General features: G+C 40.2%; 1 protein-coding gene across 14 annotated transcripts in view; it reads right to left on the bottom strand.

Moving 5' to 3' along the window:
- HFM1 (HFM1, ATP dependent DNA helicase homolog) overlaps positions 1 to 16,547 on the bottom strand; it is a 91,997-nt gene extending 75,450 nt beyond the window's left edge. For 5 of the 14 annotated variants that reach the window (XM_021090252.1, XM_021090251.1, XM_013997383.2 and 2 more), the window contains exons 1-6: positions 16,473 to 16,547; positions 12,144 to 12,241; positions 7,439 to 7,551; positions 5,201 to 5,510; positions 2,382 to 2,647; positions 2,070 to 2,117 (exon numbers count right to left, since the gene is read on the bottom strand). In XM_021090252.1, coding sequence (XP_020945911.1) covers positions 2,070 to 2,117; positions 2,382 to 2,647; positions 5,201 to 5,510; positions 7,439 to 7,551; positions 12,144 to 12,214 — 808 coding nt within the window. In that variant the 5' untranslated portion in view covers positions 12,215 to 12,241; positions 16,473 to 16,547. The other 9 variants (XM_021090256.1, XM_013997387.2, XM_021090255.1 and 6 more) reach the window with 8 other exon arrangements.

Here is a 17,932-nt window from a genome sequence, read left to right as displayed (position 1 = left end):
AAATATTTATTTGTAACAAGTCCACAAGTGGGTTATCATGCTGGTTTTTCTCTCATCAGGAGTTTCACATCAATTTACAATCACAAAAAAAGAAACTGTGACTCAGAGTGAATGTAAACCAATCTTATAGCTCATGAGAAAATTACTAAGTATATCATTGATCATTACTATCAACACCTGATATAAACTTTTTCCTTTTGTACAACAAATTCTCAGCCGTCTCATTGCAGTTATAAGTTATAATGGGGTGGGGAACAGAAGATGTCTGCAGAGCAGAAAATGACAACAGTGCTGTGGCAGGATCAATCTGACCAAACTTCTATTGTCCTGGGGATTCAAATAAAGTAAAATATTGTAAAACAATAGGAAAATAATCCAAGCAATCCCCAAACTCTCAAATTATCATGAAAAGGATTCAGTCTTCCACTTCAAATATACACTTGGAAAAAAGTGTACGCAAGTTAGGTGAGTTTGACAGCAAATCAACTTTTTGGACAATAAATCCAAGGACACAAGAGTAGGCAGTGGCCCTAACTAACAAAGAGGCTAAATAATAGTACCACTTCAGCTGAGCTAAGACAGCAAGAACATCTTTAACATGTTTCAAAAATTAGTATCAGATTATGGCAAGTTCAGGTATGGGATAAGAATTTCCCATCGTGTAGATAACGAAACTATAGCTTTAACTGCTTACTGCTACCTTTTCCCTACATTCCAGTCGATGTCGGTCACCAGGGAGAAGGAAGTAAAGCAGGATGGAAGCACCATGATGAACAGGAGCCCTAATGGCTGGCTATGTCTGCTGTTACTGTGTCACCGTGTAAGCCCCTTTATTGTCCCTTCCTTCCATTCTAACTCAGTCAGTTATCTGCACTGGAAGCAACTTTTCACAAGTGGTCACGCAAACATTTTCTAATTCTCAAATTCTGTACTTCAGAATTATCTCAGTGCCCAGAGTGCCCAGGGTTAAAATCCCTCATTCCTAGATTTCTCTAGCTCAACTAACCAATATCTGGAATTGATTTTCTGTTTTGCCAACCAGACCATAACGTTTGTGAATTCTAGAGCCTTCCCCAGCTTTGAGGTACTAATTTCAGAATCCTGAAGCATAGTTTTGGTAATATAATTTGACCTGCTCAAAATATTGCATGGGTTTCTTTTCATGACTTAATAAATGTATTAAAAATAAAAACAAAAACTTCTAACCTCGGTTTTCATGGTATTAAATGATCTAGTACTAAAATACCTACCCATCATTACTTCCTACTACTCCTTTAATCATAATTTTTTCCACCCAAACTGGAATGCTTGTTTTTTCTAAACATATTCCACACGTCACATCTTCTTACCCTCATCCTTGCTCATGACTACTCTTCTGCCAGAGCAACGTTCCTACTTTATCTGGCTTTCACTGTATTTCGAGATAAGAAGGTACATAGGGCTCGGTCCTTGCCTTCAAGGAGTTCAGAGGTCATAGGGAAGTAGTCACAGAAATAGCTGATTAATTGTAATAAAATAGAATAAGTACACTATTACAGACATAAAGTATCAAAGAAGCAAAAAGGATGTTACCTCCAGAACATGCATATGTACTCAAAACATTTACAGTGGAAAGGACCACATATGTAAATCAAATTATAGGTATAAACTGAAAATTAGGTTCTTTTAAAAAATATTGTAAAAACGCCCTCAGTCCATGGACTGTCCCATTCTCAGTCATTTCCCCTACTTAGGTTGATACCTAGACCTTGCTCTTACCCAAAGTATAAGAAATTATCTATGTCAATTTGTAAGTAAAAATGCTCAGCGTTCAGCCAATAACACAAATCTCATCTCTGTACTTAGTCTTGTCACAGACTGACAGAGTTCACAATGGACACCAGTCTGCAGACCATACTTTGAATAGCACTGACTATCACATATATTGGGTTCTCTCATATGACCTGAAGGATTCACTTTTCCCTTTTTCTTTGTCAATCAAAACAAAGAGAAACACAATGAAGCAAAAAATGTTTTAAAATTACAACTTCAAATATAGTGGTGTTGTAGTCAAATAATTTAAAGGATACGGATTTCTGTGACAGCCTTCAAGGAATCTAAACCATTTTCTATTATCCCTAAGGAAAAAAAAAATTCCACAGACTTAGGGATATTTTTAACATTTTCTATAAAAATCAATTCAATTAAAATTTCCAAAACTTTTTGTTGAGAGCACAGTTAAAACAATATTAGGTCAGTTTTTAAAAATGCAATATAATAAAGAAATTGCATATAGAAAGACAGCCTACCCAAATCTACTGCATTTTTGTATTCTTATCCATGCTAGGAAATACAGACTATATTGTACTTTTATAAAACCAACTGAAAAAGCAAGGAATTACCTTGAACTTCATGAGGCTGGGATGCAACTGAAAAAGATGGTGCTTTGAATATGCCTTCTCTGATTTTAGAAGCAGAAAAAGTATCACTGGCTGTAAACATGTTAATTTCTGAATATTGAGGTTTCTGATTACTATTGTTCCATTTCCACGATTTCCCTTCGCTCATTTCCATTTGGGCAATCTTCGCTGAGCCAATATCAGAGTCCAAGTTTGCAATGTCATTAGAACAAGCATTCCCATGTATACTATCAGATATTTTAAATAATCTGCAAAAAAAATCCACATATTTGCATTTGTAATAGTGACTTAGAATGTAAAAAACTAGTATAAAATAGGCCCCCTTAAAAATACCTATAGATTATGATTTATTAGAACACAAAAGCGAATCATTCAGCTAAAGTTATGATCTGCTAAATGGATCACTGAATTCTTTTCACTTTCCTAAAACTCAGACAGACCCACCCGTGGTAGCCAGCCTGTGAAGAGCCCCGAGGATCCTTGTCTCCCGGTGCTCACACCCTCTGTGGTCACCTCCTTTGACTCAGGACCGGCCTGGGCGACTAGCAGAGTCCTACAGAAGTACAGGGCGTGACTTCTAAGACTAGGTCCTGAAACGCTGTCACTTTCACATGGTTTCCTGGATCACTCACTCTGAAGGGAACTAGCCACCATCTCACGAGACCATTCAAACAACCCTACAGAGAGGCCCATGTGGAGGCACCGAGGCTTGTTGTCAGTAACTGGCACCAACTTTCTCAACACTATTCAATAACCATTTTAGTGCAAGAAATAGTTCTGTGAGAAGTTCTGGAAAACAAAGAAAGGCCATTTTTATGCCTGTAATTTATTATATTTGACTGATTAAAGGGCAATCAAAGTAATTTGTTCACAATAGCCCTAAGCAGAGAAGTAACCAGTAAGGTTCCTAACACAACATTTGCGCCTTATAGACTAAGTAATAGGGGTGACAGCAGGTATCCGTCTTACAGACTCTGTAAGGAATGGTATCCAAACAAGCACTGTATGAATACAGAATACTTTCCAAATTATTTTTTACTGTTAATCTTAATGACAGGCTTTCATACAAGAAAGACCAATTTTTCAAAACACTGGACAGAGAAGTGTATTTTAAAACACACTGCAGAGTCGCATCCTCCAATGCCAGCAGTTCTGTCTCTGAAGCCAGAAAATTCAAAAGCAGGCGGCTAGTCTTGCTGAGATCACAGAACAGCATCCCGTGAGGAGATGGTATTGAGGGTGAGGACAGCACTTACGCCACAGGATGCTTCCTTGCTGCAGGTGGTGCTCTCAGTCAGAGCACAGACTTTGGGACCCGACAAACCTGGGTATAAATCCAAAGTGTCTCCACCTTCCAGCCGTGTGACACGAGAGTTTGAAATATGTCTTTTCCAAGCCATAAAAATATTACCTACATACTAGCCATCTAAATTCTCTTGACCTCAGACTCTTCCTAGGTCCTCTGGGACAAACTCTCCCATGTCCTCAACTTTTTCTCTGAATTTTATATTTACTTCTTTTAACAAAAATACTTCTTTGCCCTGGAAAACACTTGCTCCTTAAAAATTCTTGAGTGGAAGAAAAAAAAAAAAAAAAAGCACACCCTGCTACCCCTCCCCCACGCAATGTACTTAAGGGTTGAGAGTCTTCGTCCCCACTCCAAATCTGTACGATTACTCTTCCACTCTCTCACCAAAGTATCTGTGCTATCTGGCTACACCACCTGGGAACCGTCCTCATGGCAAACACCACACATCCACCTCTGGTCACTTTAGAATATTTTCCTCTCAATCCAGACTCTGCCATCACCTGGGTTATTTCAACATTCATGCAGACAAACCACTGAAGAGCCCACCGTCTCGGTTTCTTAGGCGTTTATATGCAGTGGCTTCTCCCTCACACATCAGTCTGCTACTCTCTCCCCTCAGACACTGTCATCATTCAGAACTGTTCCTCCTGTGATTTAATAGGTCTAAAGTAGGAACCAGGAATCCAAATTTTTAACAAGCACTGTAGGTGATTCTGAAGCAGTGAGTACCTGTGCCACAGGTTAATAAGTACGGCCTTAAGAAAAAGTACAAACTGTTCCATGGCCTAGGAGACGATGAATGACCTGGTCCCTGCATACCATATCTCTCATCATCCTCTCTTTAAACTAAAGCCAAGCTCTGTGCCCTTTAGTGCTTCTGAACATACTATGCCTTCTGCCTGGAACTCTCTCCTTCTTTGTTTGCATTCAGCTTGACTCTCTTCCTCTTTAAGGTTAAGCTTAAACCTCTTGGTTTTCAGGAAAGCCTTCCCTGATTGTGCAGAGAAGAGCCGGGCCCCATGTTAACAGCAGCAATCAAACGATGGCCAAGGCTTAGTTCATAGGATCAAAATGATTCCCATAACGCTTTTTTCCCAATTCTAATTTCTAATATGATTAAATATCAATAGAGAGAACCCAAATTAGCAGAATCTTCATGGGAATTGTCAATAATTGTTTAAATGTAAGAGGGTCCTAAGACCAAAGACTTTGAGAACATCTACTCAATCCTGTATTTCATCAAAAAATAGCAGTACAAAGAGTACTCAATTGATAATTTTTAGTTGTTTACTGTCTTTCCCTCTATAAACTGTATGTTCTCTAAAGGCAAGACCCTATGAAAAGAATCCCAGAGTTACCAGAATGTCTAGTACATGGTAGACTCTACTTGTTGTTGTTTTTCTCATTCAGATTCTCTCATACCTCATACTTCTGGATATACACATAAATTGTCTTTATCACTGAATATCACTTATTTTATTTAAGTGATTACCTTTTTCGGAAGGCCGATGTGCTCTCTCCTTTATCGTATGCAAAATTAACTACTTTCGCATCATCTGGAACATTTTTCTCAAGTGCTATCTCAGGGCCAATGTGACTTTTGTACTTCTGAGGAGAACCATAAGTCAGCTTGCCAGCAACATGTAAGTCATTGCTACCTGCCCCTACTAAATTTAGATCGCCTTCTTCGTATTTATTAGAAGGGAAAGCACACTGGAATTTTTGTGTTGGTGAAGTATAACTTGTGTCTTCATTAGTTATCTTTAAATTGGATGTTAACATTTTTGACCTCTTTTTCTGACCTACAAAAATAGAATATATTAATTACTACCTGTTCTTGGAAATAAGCTTTCAGAATGATGATAGAAAAATTTCAATTTTCAAGAGTTTACTAGGTAAATATGAAAGCCAAAATAAAAGTATTAGTATAACAAGAAAATCTGTAATGCCATATACGATTCTGAAATACAGGTAAGTTGTTACTCTTATGGTATATCGTATCAATGAAGGATACTCAGAAATTAGTTAAGAATATTAAAATTAAATTTGAAATATGTATAAAACCTACATTATAAAATAGATCTAATTCCTGACCCACAGAAATAATCAAATTGTAATATTTAAGTATTTTATCTACTATAGGGACATAATTGTATAAGTAATTATGAGGGTTTAAAAATTTATATAAATAACTTACATACAGAAATACAATGACCAATCATAAAAATGTTACTGAATATGATTCAGATTAAAATACATGATACAATGTTTTTAACTTTGTAATCCTGCTTCTAAAAATCAAGATAAAGGACTGCTTTCGTCAAAGTGACAGAATTTTTTTTTTTTTAATTTTTTTTTTTTTTTTTTTTTTTGTTGTTGTTGTTGTTGCTATTTCTTGGGCCGCTCCCTCGGCATATGGAGGTTCCCAGGCTAGGGGTCGAATTGGAGCTGTAGCCACCGGCCTACGCCAGAGCCACAGCAACGCGGAATCCGAGCCGCGTCTGCAACCTACACCACAGCTCACAGCAACGCCGGATCATTAACCCACTGAGCTAGGGCAGGGACCGAACCCGCAACCTCATGGTTCCTAGAAAGTGACAGAATTTTAAAGGTTTCTTTACAAAGACTTTACAATTATCTTTGAAAAGTTTGGAAGGAAGCTGGAGGCCCTATTAGTGCTTAAATTTGCTTTATCATCTATGTATATATCTATACTATTATATGTGTGTGTATATACATACTCTATATAATCTATACATTATTTGGTACATACAAGAGTATATAACATATTTTCATATATAAAACATATAAAAATTATGAAGCTTAATAAAAAGTACATACATGAACCTACCAATTTACTTTTAAAAAATTTTTGTGCTCTTGAATGATTTTTTATTTTTCTCTCTGAAAGACCTTTGCTTTTTATTTTATTAATTTTTCTGAGGTTTTATTGAAGTATAGTTGACTTACAATGTTGTGATAATTTCTCCCACACAACAAAGTGATTTAGTTATACATACACCCACATTCATTCTTTTTCAGATTCTTTTCCCATGTGGAGTATCACAGAGTATTAGGTAGAGATCCCTGTGCTACATCGCAGCTCCCCATTGGCCAATCATTCTTACATGACCGGGTTCACATGCCAATTCCAAAGCTCTAGTTCATCCCTCCCCCCCCAACCTGTCCCAGGTGGTAACTGTAAGTTAATCTTTAGTCTTTGAGTCTGTTTTTGCTCAAAAATCAAAATTTTACCAACAATATCACATTAGATCACATATATTGTTTAGTGTGCTTGTTTCCTAGCTTTATAAAAGTGGCAACGAACTACATATAATTTTCTACATCTTGTTGTTTTTGCTCAATATAATTTCATAAATCTGGTTTCCTAAACCAAAGGACCCTACCTTTAGTAAAGGACAAGGAAAAAACTAAACAGCAGTGACAGTTTTAATAGTACAGGAAACAAATTCACAAAACAATGTAACAGGTGTGTGTGAAAGTATATTTAGTGCATGTAACATTACATATGTATATATATATATCTATGGAGAGGGAAAATGCTTCAGGTTGTAAGATTTGGTGGACACTATTTTGAGTAAGAGAAGTCTTTACCTTTCATTTTATTCCATTAAAATAAAAGAAGTAGTATTTTAATGTTACTAGATTTTTTCTTATATTGATCTGAGCTGAATGGGTTTGACTTCACAACAAATATGCCATAATTTACCTAACAGTTTATGACTTTGCATGTCTTCCTCTAATGCTTGAGTATCTGGAATTTCTGAAATCAATGGAGCAGGTGGGAGAAACCAATCTAATGATTTTTCATTGTCTGGGTATCTATATAAAATAGAAATATGTGAAAATATGTTAATAAAGATATAACATTAGAAACTGTGTTTATTAACTAAACGTTACTCAATTACAGACTCTTAAACTTAATACACTATCTTTCTGTGGGGACTTTTTTTTTTTTTTTTTGTCTTTTTGCTATTTCTTGGGCCGCCCCTGCAGCATATGGAGGTTCCCAGGCTAGGGGTCGAATTGGAGCCGTAGCCACCGGCCTACGCCAGAGCCACAGCAACGAGGGATCCCAGCCTCATCTGCAGCCTACACCACAGCTCACGGCAACGCTGGATCCTTAACCCACTGAGCAAGGGCAGGGACCGAACCCGCAACCTCATGGTTCCTAGTCGGATTCGTTAACCACTGCGCCACGACAAGAACTCCCCTCTGTGGGGACTTTGATTTATCCCTACACAGCAGCAATCTCAATCTTTTTTCTTTGTGTGTCATGGGATTAATGACGCTTGTGTGAGATATGCCACCTAAGTAATGGCTATAATTCCACTAGCTTTTCTTCAATTCAAATGCTTGTTACAGGAATTTTAAATCTGGTCCAATATAAAACAAAGAGAGCAAGGGCTCCCATTGTGGCTCAGCAGGTTAAGAAACTGACCAGTATCCATGAGGATGCAGGTTCGATCCCTGGCCTCACTCAGTGGGTTAAGGATCCTACGTTGCCGTGAGCTGTGGTGTAGGTGGCAGCTATGGCTTGGATTTGGCATTGCTGTGGCTGTAGAGTAGGCTGGCAGTTGAAGCTCCATTTTGACTTCTAGCTTGGGAACTTTCATACGCTGTGGGTGTGGCCCTAAAAAGACAAAAAAAAATTTTTTTAATTTTTAAAATAAAATAAAAAGAGAGCAGTAAATCATTCCGACACTTTAGCATCGTAACCAATACAAGTTACAAATTACCGATGGCACACCTGACAATGAATCATGGGTCATAAGTGTGTAAACGACACCATTATTGGTATTCTAGAGTATTCCTAAAACATTATTACAAATTAACAATGGAGTCTTGGGGTTCCTGCTGGTGTGCAACAGTGGCATCCCTGCAGCTCCAGGAAGTAGATTTGATCCCTAGCTCAGCACAGTGGGTGAAAAGATCCGGCATAGCCTCAGTGGCAACACAGGTCATAACTGTGGCTCAGATTCAATTCCTGGCCTGGGAACTTCCATATGCCACAGGTCCGGCCATAAAATTTAAAAATGTATATATATCTGCAACACATTATCTCACAATGTCTGAGAAACTGTCTGACAATACACTAAAGCAACGGAAATTTAGGACGATGTCACTGGGTCCCCAAGATCACCACCGGGTCAACGATTTCCAGGATGACTCACAGGACTCTCAGCATATAGTCCTACTCGTGACTGTGAGGTGATGCCCAAGGGAAACCGGCACAAGTTTCCAAAGAATAACACAAGATGTGTTCCACTCCCCCAGCAATGAGTTGTGACAACACATGTGAAATGCTGCCAGCCAGGGAAGTCATTAGAAACAAAACATGCGGATTTTTATTGGCAGCTTATCACATGGGCACCCCCTCTCTGGCCCACACCTCCATTCCAGATTCCCAGAAGGGTAGATGTTTAGCACAAACCATACTATTTTTACAAACAGTTAATGCACAGTGAGCCATTCTTATCAGTTAATGGTGAAAACCTTCCTAACATCTGAGTTCCCAGACTCCAGCTTAAGGCCAACCTTGCAAGCAGGCCTTTTCTAAGAGAGCAGTTTAGGCCTGGTATATTCACTTTTCTGCACAGAGACTATTCCTGAAAATCCAAGAAAGATGTTTACAAGATATAAAAAGCGCACATCTAGCTCTCCTAATCCGCCTCCCCAGAAAATCGAATCTACCTTACGATTTCCCTACTTTCCAGTTACCCCGAATGCAAACCATAATACAACCTTTTACCCAGGCTACACAGATACACACCAGGTTTGTTGTTGCTGTTGTTGTTTCAGCTGTACACATGGCATGTGGAAGTTTCCAGGCCAGGGATCCAACTCAAGCCACAGCAGTCGCCCCAGCCTCAGCAGTGACAATGCTGAGTTCTTAACAGCTAGGCCACCAGGGAACTCCACACACACCCAGGTCTTACTGCATCTTCCTTATAAAAGTTCTTGAATTTATCATTCCTTGTATTTTCATTAGCAGTATCCTTATCAAGGCTCTAACCAGCTAGGTCTCGTTGAGAACAATAATTTTTTTTTGTTTTTGCTTTTTAGGGCCGCACCTGTGGCATGTGGAAGTCCCCAGGCCAAGGGTCAAATCAGAGCTGCAGGCACAGCCACAGGCACAGCCACAGCAACGCTCGATCTGAGCCACGTCCGAAACCTACACCATAGCTCACAGCAATGCTGCATCCTTAACCCACTAAGCGAGGCCAGGGATCAAACCGGCATCTTCATGGATACTAGTCGGGTTTGTAACCCGCGGAGCCATGATGGGAACTCCCGAGAATAATAGTGTGTTAACTGGCCTCACTGCCTCCAGCCTTTCTCTATTCTAGACACTCCCATTGCTTTAATTCAGAATTGTTTTCGTCACAATTTTATTATTCCATCCAAAATCCTTCAGTGGCTTCCAAACAATGACAGATTTCCTAGTGGCCTTAGGTCACCTTAGAGTTTCAATTCTCCTATGTGTACCTTATAGTCCAGGCCAAAGTGAACTACTAATATGCCAAGTAGATAATACATTCTGTTCCTCCTCAACTTTGTTCAAAAAATAGTTTCTTTATTTGGCTTGCTCTTATACCCCACACTACCCCATATCCATCTGTTTCTTTTTTCATTTATTAATCCATTCAACTATTATTTACTGAGTACCACGTGGCAGGTACTGTTCTAGGGACTGGAGTTCATATTCATTCAAAATCCAGTTCAAATCTTACATTCACACGGTCTCCAGGTTCCCTAGGATTTCCTCCCTTCCCTCTTTTTAAGTACACTTTGAACCTATAATATGTCTCTCAGCTTTCCATGTACGGTATGTGTGTCTCTGGGTATGTCTGCAGGTAAATAACAGAAAGATGGTAGTCCGATAGATCTGCTACCCTATACTGCAAACATCTAAAGTTTTCTTTTTATTTCTACGTACACCAATAGTATTAGCACACTGCTTTCTATAGTTAGGCATATTAGTCAATAAATGTTTATTGATTCCATAGCTTTTAAGACATCAAGCCATGTCCAAGGTTCTTATTCTGGCATTCAATACCACCACAATATATCCTTAGCTTACTTTTCTAACTTTCTGTTTCACTGTTTCTCCTTTATGACTCTTTCCGTCTCTTCGAGGAAACTTCTCGATACACTGTCCTCTAAAGGTACCGTGAGTTCTTCCACATCCATTCACTTTCTCTTGATGTAGCACTGTGTCTTCAAATGTCCACCCCCTCTCTGCTTATCAGAATTATCAAATCCTTCAAAGCCACCAGAGGTCTCTGCCAGTTATCATAAAGCCTGACCCAGTCAGTCTGACCTGTTGCCCTCCACATCAGAAATTTCTTCGCGTGAATATATGCTTATCATTTGCTTTGCACTTTTCTTTGACGTTATACTGCAATCCTATGTTCCAAATTTGCCTAGGCCAGTCCTGATTAACAGCTGGTGTCCCAGGTGGATACACTCTTTCACTCTCGAAAGTGTCCCATTTTGGGAGTTTCTGTCGTGGCTCAGTGGTTAATGAGCCCAACTAGTATCCGTGAGGACATGGATCCAATCCCTGGCCTTGCTCAGTGGGTTGCAGAAGTGGCTCAGATCTGGGACTGCTGTGGCTGTGGTGTAGGCCGACAGCTGTAGCTCCAATTGGACCCCTAGACTGGAACCTCCATATGCCGTGGGTGGGGCCCTAAAAAGACACACACGCACACACAAAGTATTCCGGTTTGAATTACATGGTCGCAATTATTTAATAATGACCTTTCCACATGTGTGTTAACCTCAAGGAGACTTGAAGTTTTTAAAGTAAAAGTTTATTTCCTCCTCTTAAAATCCCTTTCAGTATTCAATCAATATTCGAATGAAAGAATAAGTGAAGTAACGATTTACTCAATACGTCATTAAAATAGGATAATGTAATAGGATAAATACATAGAAAAATTAAAGCAATTCCCACGGGAAAATCCATAAAAGCCAGGGTTTAGCAGACTCCCTGTTCTCTTTACTTGGGCCCTCATCTTTACCTCCACCCTCCTTCCAGCTGCACTGAGCGTGCCTAGCTCACTTGGCCTGTGGCACTCTGCCCTCTCAGATTCCAAAGGTGCCACCATCTCTGTGTCCTGAGCAACCAACGTTACTGCCAGTCTTTAGCCAAAACTAATTTGAACAAATCCGAAATACAAATAAATGAAAGTCAAAAAGGCAGGAGTCTACCCTATTTTTAAAATTACAACATGTAATATGTTAAACTCCCTCTTATCTGAATTTCATGTTTACCAAATAGATAACCTGAACATCATTCTGTTGATCCCTCATTTTTTATTTACAAGGTTACCAGAGAGAAAACTAAAACTCCTTAAAAAACCAAAACCCCTAAAACAATATATTATCATTCTCTAAGGCAGACTTACTTTTCAGCTTCATCTGTTTTTTCAAAAAATAAATTATCCAAAGAACACAAGGAGTCATGTGATCTCAGCATTGCTAAAAACTGGACTCTGTCATAAATCTAAAAAAATACAGAAAAAGTAGTTTATATTCAGTTTACAAAGATGTAGGAAAAACTTCTGAACCCATTAACTATAAACATTAATTTCCTAAGATAAACACAGATTGCCTTTCAGCAGTTATCTTCTGCAACTTCCTCCAAAGCGCTTAAATATTCAAACACATTATTCTCTGTTCTCCTCTCCTTCATGCATATTCACATGTGTACCACTCTCTCCACGCTGCACCGATACCGGATACCGGACCGGGAACGTGTCTCCCTTCTACTTTCCACCTGACAAATTCCTACCCATCCTTCACAGTCAGGTCAAATGTCATTTCTTCTTCAAGGGCTTCTCTGGAATTTGTCCTCTTACCCAAAGCAGAATTAATGGCTCTTTTAAGGCTCTTAAAATACTTTGTTCATACCATTACATTAGAGTTAGGATAGTGTGTTTTATTGCGAATATCTGTGTCTCTAACAATACACTGTGTATATACGCAGGGATTCCCTTTAAAATAAAGAGGGAAATTTTGAGGGGTTTTGACAAAAAAAGATTGGCAATGAGATAATCGCTAAAGCTATGTAATTAGGTACATGGAGTTCCTTGTGATGTTCTCTATTTTCATATATGTTTGAACTTGTTCAAAATAAAAAAATTCAAGAGTTTAATATATACACATATATTTACATTCATATTATATAACATATATATGTTTACATTCCCTTTTTAAAAGATAACTTACATTCAGAGATGTTATCTAAATGTAAAGGATAAAAGCATTCAGCATTAGCTACCTGGGAATATAATAAAAATCTATTTTATACGAACAAAGCCTCAAATTTGATAGGAGACAGTAGGACCACTTCTGCAGATTCTTGTAACATTGCAATTCTTCCCCCGCACATCAATACTACAACCCAATTTTTTCCTAAATTCTGAAACGTGATAGAAAAATTCTATATGACAAAACGTGAAATAAGACGCACAAATCATAAAATAGAAATCACGTTTCTATTTATTCTGGATAGTTAACACACTGCAAATCTTTCCTTAGCTGTTTCCTTAGGCTGGAAACTAAAACCGAAGAAAGGCTCTGAGTGCCACCTCGTGGCGAAATCTCTACTCCCCAGTCGGAGCTGGTCCCGTCATCCTCCCTGAAGCGCAAGGACCTCACGGGAAAGAGGAAGGCTGCCACGTGCAGCCCTTGACAGAATGCTGCTAACAAGACAGCTAAACCTGTGTCCACATTAAGACTGTTCTTCCTTCATCATTATACTGTGGAGTTTTTCACTGATTTAGTTATCGGGATCTTCCCCTTTCCATCTGTTTAACTTAACTGACCTTTGTTTTTTTCAATTTATTGAAAAATTTATTATCGCTCCGTCACCAAGAAAATGAAATCATAAAAGTTTAGATAAATTAGCGTAGTTGTATAAACATCTAAAACAATTTCACTGTATGAACAGAAGCCTAGGATGAGAGAGTGGGAGCAGAAGGGAGTCACTCAAAAGTTGCCAGCCTAGTCTCACATCTTTATTTAAGCAGAGGATTTCAGAAGTGGAAAACAATTACCTTATAAAGCATAAATAAAAAGGCCAATCATGTTTCTATGTTATCCAAAAAGTAACAAATAAAATGTTCCCTTTCTAGGCTTAGGAGAGCTATATAATTTTTAAACAACAAGAAAAGTTTTCCAAATTAAAACACACCAGACCACTTTTACATGGCTATGCTACCTCAGAATTTGAGTAGAAAATCTTTGAATTCTTTATTCTAAAAGAAAATGCAAACAAAATTACTAAAACAAGTTAAAAATGTGTTTCCCAACCTAAATGTCCATCGACAGATGAATGGATCAAGAAGATGTGGTATATATACACCATGGAATATTACTCAGCCATAAAAAAGAACAAAATAAAGCCATTTGCAGCAACATGGATGGAACTAGAGACCCTCATACTAAGTGAAGTCAGAAAGAGAAAGACAAATACCATATAATATAACTTATATCTGGAATCTAATATATGGCACAAATGAACCTTTCCACAGAAAAGAAACTCATGGATTTGGAGAACAGACTTTTGGTTGCTGAGGGGAGGAGAAGGGAGTGGATGGACTGGGAGTCTGGGAGTAACAGGTGCAAACTATTGCATTTGGAGTGGATGGGCAATGAGATAGCACAGGGAACTATATCTAGTCACTTGCGATGGAACATGATGGAGGACAATGTGAGAAAAGGAATGTGTGTGTGTGTGTGTGTGTGTGTGTGAGAGAGAGAGAGAGAGTGACTGGGTCACTTTGCTGTACAGCAGAAACTGACAGAATACTGTAAACCAACTATAATGGAAAAAATAAAAATCGCTAAAAAAAAAAGTGTTTCCAAAAAAAAATCATTAGATAAACTAATTGAAAAACCTTCTATATAAATAGCAAATATTTTCAAAAGAACTTTCAGTTTGATTTCTAGTTCTGGCATAAAAGAAGGTAATGTATTTGGATTCAGAATAAAAACATTACGTATACAGTTCTGAAGCAATCCTATAAAAAACACCTTTTATCTAAAATTCTCCATGCCCATATTGTGCCTTATTTTTCTTCACAGTACTAATTGATACCTGGCATATTATACGTTCAGTTGTTTATCACACTCCCTGTAGAAGCAGCAAGGACTTTTTGCTCACTAATATACTCCAACAACCCAGAACAGGGCCGGGCACATAATAGATGGTCCTTAAGAATTCACTGTGGAATAAATGCATTAGCAATGATCATTTTACCAAAAAAAAAAAAAAATTTTTTTTTTTCTTTTCATAGCTGCACATGTGGCATATGGAAGTTCCTGGGCCAGGGGTGGAATGGGAGCTGCAGCTGCAGGTCTACACCACTGGCGCAGTAACACGGGACTTAAGCATATCTGCAATGCATCTACAACAGCCAGCCAGTCCTTGAGCCATTGGGCGATTCCAGGGATGGAACCCACATCCCCACAGAGATTACATCAGGTTCTTAACCCACTGAGCCACAATGGGAACTCCTATACACGTAATTTAAAATAAAAATAATCTTCCATCAATTCTGAGACTTAAAATTTTACCCCCAAATCTTTAAACTTCAATTTAAAAAGGAGATTTTTTTTCTATTCAGGACTCATGTGATGAAATCAAGAAGCTTCTAAAGGACCATGAATTTGACACTTGCGTTAGGTATTAATTTTTTTTAACACAGGCCCTACAAGGGACCTCACCACATCTCAGTATGAGTTTATGATTGTAGGAGATTACAGATGTTGGGGTAATTAATTTTAAGTTTTAGGTTTAGAGTCAGATTTTCTGAGTAAGTTTCCACGTTAGATTACGTTTTACAAAGTTCTAGTTTCAACATGTGGTATAGAATTACGCATTTTATTTTTTAAGCGTCCACTTCTGCTCTAACAGATCTTAAAATAACTCATACTGTTTCTGTGACTGCATAATCTGTTCAGTGTTGAGAGGACCTGCACCTTAACTGGTTACTTGGTCACAGTAGGCATCTTACCTTCTATAATCCTTACTATATAAATGTTCAGCTCTTTTAGTTACTCCTTACAATTTTCACCCTCAGAAATAGTCTTATTTCAAACGTACACAACCCCAGACAGAAAATACTGATCTGCCAGAAACTGGGAGTCAGTAAAGACGCTGAGACCAACACCTGCTGGGAGACCCACCCTCAGAAATGCCTGCAGGGAACCGGACAGAGTCAGCAAGGTCTTGGGAGCCAGTTACCACCGTGCGTCTCTGAGCCTCGGGCACCCAGGCCGTCGGGGGGGTCCTGACCTCCGCCCCCCGCCCGGGGGGACCCACGGGGTCACAGGCTCCAGCAGGAAGCGCACCGGGGCTGTGGGGTGTCCGCTGAGCCCGAGCCGGCCCCCCGGCCGCCGCGCCCGCGCCCACAGCCCTCGCGGGGCCGAGACGCACGGGGGATACCCCCGCGGGCTCTGGGGGCCGCGCAGGCAGAGCAGGAGCCGCGGGCTCGGAGGGAGGCCGCCCCGGCCGGGGCCGCCTCCGGCCTCGCCCCTCACACAGCCGGCGGCTGAGGAGCCGCGCGCCCGGCCGGGGCCACGCCTCGCCCGCCCCGCCCTCGGCTCCGAAGGCCGCGCGCAGGCCCCCGGGCTCCAGGCCCGCCTCCGCCCCGCCGGGCCGCCTTCCCCGTCCCCTCCTCCCCGCCGGGCCGCCGCCTCCCCGCCGGACGCCCGGCCCCAGGCCCCACCTTCTCCGCGGGCGGCCGGCTCCGCGCTCCCAGCTCCCGGCGGCCCTCGGAGCCGAGCGCCGATTCACCCGCCGGGCCCCCAGGCCGGCTCAGCCGAGCTCCAAGCGATGGATCGCCGGGCCCCTCTCTCCCTTCCACCGTCTCCTCTTTCCTTCCAGAAGTTTGTAACTCCTTTTAAATAGATCGCTCTCCGGGTACTGCGGCCTAAAACTCCAAAATCCTTTCCCCACCTTCTGGAAGCACCTGTGTTCTCCTTTCCTCCCTAAGAATGCCTTTCCTGGGCACCTCGTAGAAGGGAAATCCTACAGTCTTGGTCGTGTCTGGCTTATTCCATATTTGTAATGTTTTCAGAATTCATCACGTTGTAGCAAGTGTGGGAATTTCATTCCTTTTTTAAGGCTGAATGTTCCATTTGTATGTACATACACATTTTGTTTATCCGTTCACCCCTTGTTTCCAACCTTTAGGCTCTTGTGAATAATGTGGGCTGCAAAAATTGATTAACAGCAGGGCCCTGCGTGGCGGGTGGAAACGAATCCGCCTAGGAGTCATGAGGTTACGGGTTCGATCCCTGGCCTAGCTCAGTTGGTTAAGGATCCGGCGTTGCCATGAGCTGTGATGTACGTTGCAGACGCGGCTCAGATCTGGCGTTGCTGTAGCTGTCTTGTAGGCCGGCAGGTGTAGCTCCGATGGGACCCCCAGGCTGGGAACCTCCATATGCCGCTAGTGTGGCCCTTTTAAAAAAAAAGAAATAGGCAAAAGAAATGGGTGTACAAATATTTGCGCTGAGGCCCTGCTTTCAGTTATTTAGATATATATATCTAGGAGTGGAATTGCTGGGTCATATGATAACTCAAGTTTAATTTTTTGAAAAATCACCAAAATGTGATTTACTCCAGACCACTTTACCGTTTCACTACTGATGCAGAAGATTCTGACTTCTCCACTTCCTTGCCAACACTTGTTAGTTTCCATTTTTTACAAATTATAACCATCGTAGTAGATAGGAGGTGGTATCTCTGTTATGGTTTTGCTTTGCATTTCCCTAAGGACTAATGATGCTGAACATCTTTGCAAGTGCTTACTGGCTATTTTAATATCTTCTCTGGGAAAATGTCTATTCAGGTCCTCCACCAACTTTTTTTTTTTTTTTTTTTAAGGGCTGCACCCACGGCGTATGGAAGTTCCCAGGCTAGGGACTGAATCCCAGCCACAGTTGCAACCTACACCACAGCAGCTGTGTCAAACCCATATCTTTTAACGCACCGCACCAGACCAGGAATGGAACCCACTGTCACAATGAGCTGAGGCCCTGCAATTGGATTCTTAACCCACTGCACCATGGCAGGAACTCCTTTTGCCAACTTTTTGTATTATCTTTTTATTATTATTATCTTTTAAATTATATATTTGAAAAGATTCTGAATATTAATCCTTTATCAGATATATGATTTGCAAAT

This window comes from Sus scrofa, chromosome 4 (assembly GCF_000003025.6).
Source record: "Sus scrofa isolate TJ Tabasco breed Duroc chromosome 4, Sscrofa11.1, whole genome shotgun sequence".
NCBI classification, from domain to species: Eukaryota; Metazoa; Chordata; class Mammalia; order Artiodactyla; family Suidae; genus Sus; species Sus scrofa.
This window is presented reverse-complemented; position numbering and strand designations above follow the sequence as displayed.